The sequence below is a fragment of the Cyprinodon variegatus genome, unplaced genomic scaffold (genome assembly GCF_000732505.1).
Source record: "Cyprinodon variegatus isolate N-32 unplaced genomic scaffold, C_variegatus-1.0 Scaffold332, whole genome shotgun sequence".
Taxonomy (NCBI): domain Eukaryota; kingdom Metazoa; phylum Chordata; class Actinopteri; order Cyprinodontiformes; family Cyprinodontidae; genus Cyprinodon; species Cyprinodon variegatus.
This window is the reverse complement of record NW_015150785.1, coordinates 265721-269250: the sequence shown is the minus strand read 5'-3', so window position 1 is coordinate 269250 and position 3530 is coordinate 265721. Positions and strand designations below refer to the sequence as shown.

Below are 3530 nucleotides of genomic sequence, written 5' to 3'. Positions count from 1 at the left end.
AACTAATTTACAAATGATTTGATGACAGCAGAGTGTCTTCAGTCAGAGGCTTCTTTAGAACCGCCGTAAAACGGCGGCGACAGGAGATCTTTTAATGACAACCATTGATATTGATGAGAAAGAATTTAAGAATTACAGTTTTCATAGCTTTTAATTTCCATTTGGGATCAACAAACTGTTTTATGAACTGATTTACATTAACATTAATGTTTTTAAATTCTCATAACCCAAAGAAAAAGGATTTAGTAACTCTATTTCCATGCATCCTCGTCTTGCTCTGGTTTAGTGTTTCTGATTTCTTAATATGGTTTTGTTGATGTTTAATCATTAGTCAAAATAACAAGTATAAATATGCAATGAGAACATACCTAAACTTTCAGAAGAAATCAAGTTTCAATGTTCCTACTTTCCTAATGTAAGTAGATATATTTATATCCTTATCTCACCATACAAAACTACATTACTAGGCTTAATTAATGTACAAATGCACCATTTATGTGGAAAATTCAATTGTATAAAAGCATTGAGAAATTAAATATGTAAGAGGGGGACTCTGTTTCTGTAGTAAAAGCTGTAAAAATAATTACAAAGAGTAAGTGTTTTTACATGTTAAGCTATTTTCTTTTAACTCAGCAATAGCATCTAGTTAAATAAACTACAGAAAAATAAAAACAGAAAATAAAAACGACAGGCTCTATAAATTAAAAGTAAAAAAAAACAAAAACAGTAACACAGTGATCTCCTGTCTCCCCACAAGCAGAAAGCAGCTTCTCGTTGTAGTGTCTGCTAGAGCAGGACTGTCCGGTTGGAGTTTTTTGGTGCCAGAAGTGTCACTGTTTGTATAAACTCCGGTCTGCGATGACGTGGTTTCCTCTCCTCCTGCCCAGTTTGTTCCCATACCCTTACATCCAGGTGGCTGATCCAGCCTTGCTCTTATTCCTGTTTCTCTGAGTCTTTGTTTCAGATGATTTCCAGGACATCACAGGGCACATAGCCTCTCTTCTTTCCAAATGCCACTCTGATGAAGCCGCCGCGCTCGTCCTCGCTGCTCACACAGATCTACACCAGAAGAAAAACCATCAATTATTGTCTGTAATATTAGGTTTTATGGTTTCTAAGCTTTGCCAAATTAACCTTTTACAGCCACATTCTGAATTACTAAATGCAACGCAGCTTAAACCGAAGGCATCCAAGAAAAACTGTGCTTCATTCCTGTTTATTTTTCATGCCTTTGTAAGATGATGTAACTGTTATGAAGAAATATATAATCAATTTAAAACTATCTAATTGAAATGTCACATTTAAATTCATTCCTAAATGTAAAATATGATTGAATTATTCTTTTTATTTCTGATAATTTATCAGTAATGTCTCCTCTCAATAAAAGTACAAGAGATTGCTGCCAAGTCAATGAGACGACAGTGAAGATCAACAGTTTGGTGTTGATCTGTTTTCAGGTAAAATCTACTTTTTGTTTAAAACAAACAGGCTTAAAATTGAAGACAAATTGACATTTGCTCAGTTTTTTTGATGACCTATTAAAGAGTCTTTGTAAATTCTGTTGGCTCGCACCAGAGGAAACTGTACTTGGAGTGCTGATGTATTTAACCAGCACTGAGGTCCATCCTCCTGCTCACATTCCAGGCCAGATGCAAGTCAAATATCCACCCTTTGTTCCACTGGATTGTTGGAGCCTTTTGTCGTGCACAGGCTCTGTGATTGGTCTTTTGAATTTTTGTATAAAGCCTTTTTATTTATTTATTTATTTATTCATTTATTTATTTATTTATTTTTATTTATTTATTTATTCATTCATTGAATACAAAAAAAAACAGCCTATCAAATTTTTGATATATTAAAAAATTAAAAAAGACACCTCCATCCATACATACTGTACCTACATATCCATCTGTATACATTACATACATATACACACACAGACATACTACATATGTATTTCAAAATTTTAAAACAAAATGCAATGAAAGGCAGCAGAAAGAAGAAAAAAATCTTATAATATCTGCCCCTTTTTTCTCAGCTCTGAAACTAAACAGGGAAAAAAATGGTTATCTTCTGCAACAAAAACAAAGTCAGTCGTCAATGTCAACTAAACAACGATAGTATGAGCTCACTTTATTCTATTTCATTCTTCTTCAAGAATCCAGTCTTTAACATTCTCTTAAACATGTGCAGTGATTTGGCATTTTTAACATCATTTTGTAGTTCGTTCCACAGTTTGACTCCTTGTATCGAGGTACATCGTTCTTTTTAGTCTTTCTTTTCTCTCTAAGTTTTTGGTTTAAGCTTCTGGAATTTAACATGTTTCCCTTTTACTCCTTGATTCAAATGAGTTTTCATCAGAAAGCAATTATAAAATGATTATTATAAAATAATAATAATAACTAAAGGTCGCCAATCTGTTGCTGGGCAACATAGAGACACACAACCATGCACAGACACGCCCCCACTTAAGGACAATTTAGAAATGCCAATTACCCTACCAGTCAGGTTTTTGGACTGTGGGGAAGCCAGAGTACCTAAAGAGAACCCACGCATGCACAGGGGGAGCATGCAAACTCCATGCAGAAAGACCAGGGGCCGGGAATTGAACCAACAACCCTCTTGCTGCAAAGCAAAAGTACTACAAACTGTGCCACCATGCAGCCGACAGTGAAAGAAATATTCAACATAAACTAGCCAAACCCAGGCAACCCTTACAGGAGGAGAATTATATTGTTAAAGACCCACAGACTGTCTGCAGAAAGCCTCAGAAAGACATCAAAATAGTCATTTTTTTTGTTTTGTTTTTCAATAAAAAAGGTACTGCATTAGTGGCATTAGTGAACACTTGCTGCACAAGACTGCACTCCTGAAGAAAAAGCTGTTTAAAGCTTGTTTAGATTGTTACAGAGCTTTTAGAATAAATCAAGGATATGATAGGAGAATACAGTAAAGTAGTCAGGTTACACAGGACCAGAGGTTGCACTAGATTGTCATTTTTACTCACAAGTTAAAAACTATCTCCACCCATTAGTATATCTTTCTATGTTAATAATTAAACCATCTAAAGTTATTTTTATTCATTTCAATTAAATCCATTCCAAAAAAGCTGAGCAGAGAATCCATCTCTACCATGAGATTATGTGAAAGAAAAAACATAGCCTCACTGCTTCTTCCTGCTCCACATGGGACCTGTATTGTGCACCTGCTTGTGCAGAATTAAATATCTCAAAATTGATCCCTGCAGAGGCTTTTCCCTATGACAGGCAACTTTTTGTCACTGTTTAGGTGTTCTGCCGCCACATTAAACACAATAATGACTTAAAACTTGGGAAAACTTCACCACATTAGGTGATCAGAAGTCTGCAAAATGAGCGGTTTCTTGATCCAGCATGGATTCGGTTCTTGGTTAACTGGAAAGAATCTGGTTGAAAAAGGCAATTTTTAGTCTGTACGCTACTGAGTGATCAGGCTGGGAAATACTTTCTGTCTAAATGACAGGTGGCTTTCCGTCACCTTAAAAAAAAAAG

The 3530-nt window shown here is 35.3% G+C and overlaps 1 protein-coding gene across 3 annotated transcripts in view; it reads right to left on the bottom strand.

Annotated features, from left to right (window-relative positions):
• Window positions 1–150: 150 nt before the first annotated feature.
• stac (SH3 and cysteine rich domain) overlaps window positions 151–3530 on the bottom strand; it is a 79075-nt gene continuing 75695 nt past the window's right edge. For 2 of the 3 annotated variants that reach the window (XM_015385166.1, XM_015385167.1), the window contains one exon: window positions 151–1059. In XM_015385166.1, the coding sequence (XP_015240652.1) occupies window positions 961–1059 (99 nt within the window). In that variant the 3' untranslated portion in view covers window positions 151–960. The remainder of the gene's footprint in view (window positions 1060–3530) is intronic. The other variant, XR_001481525.1, reaches the window with a different exon arrangement.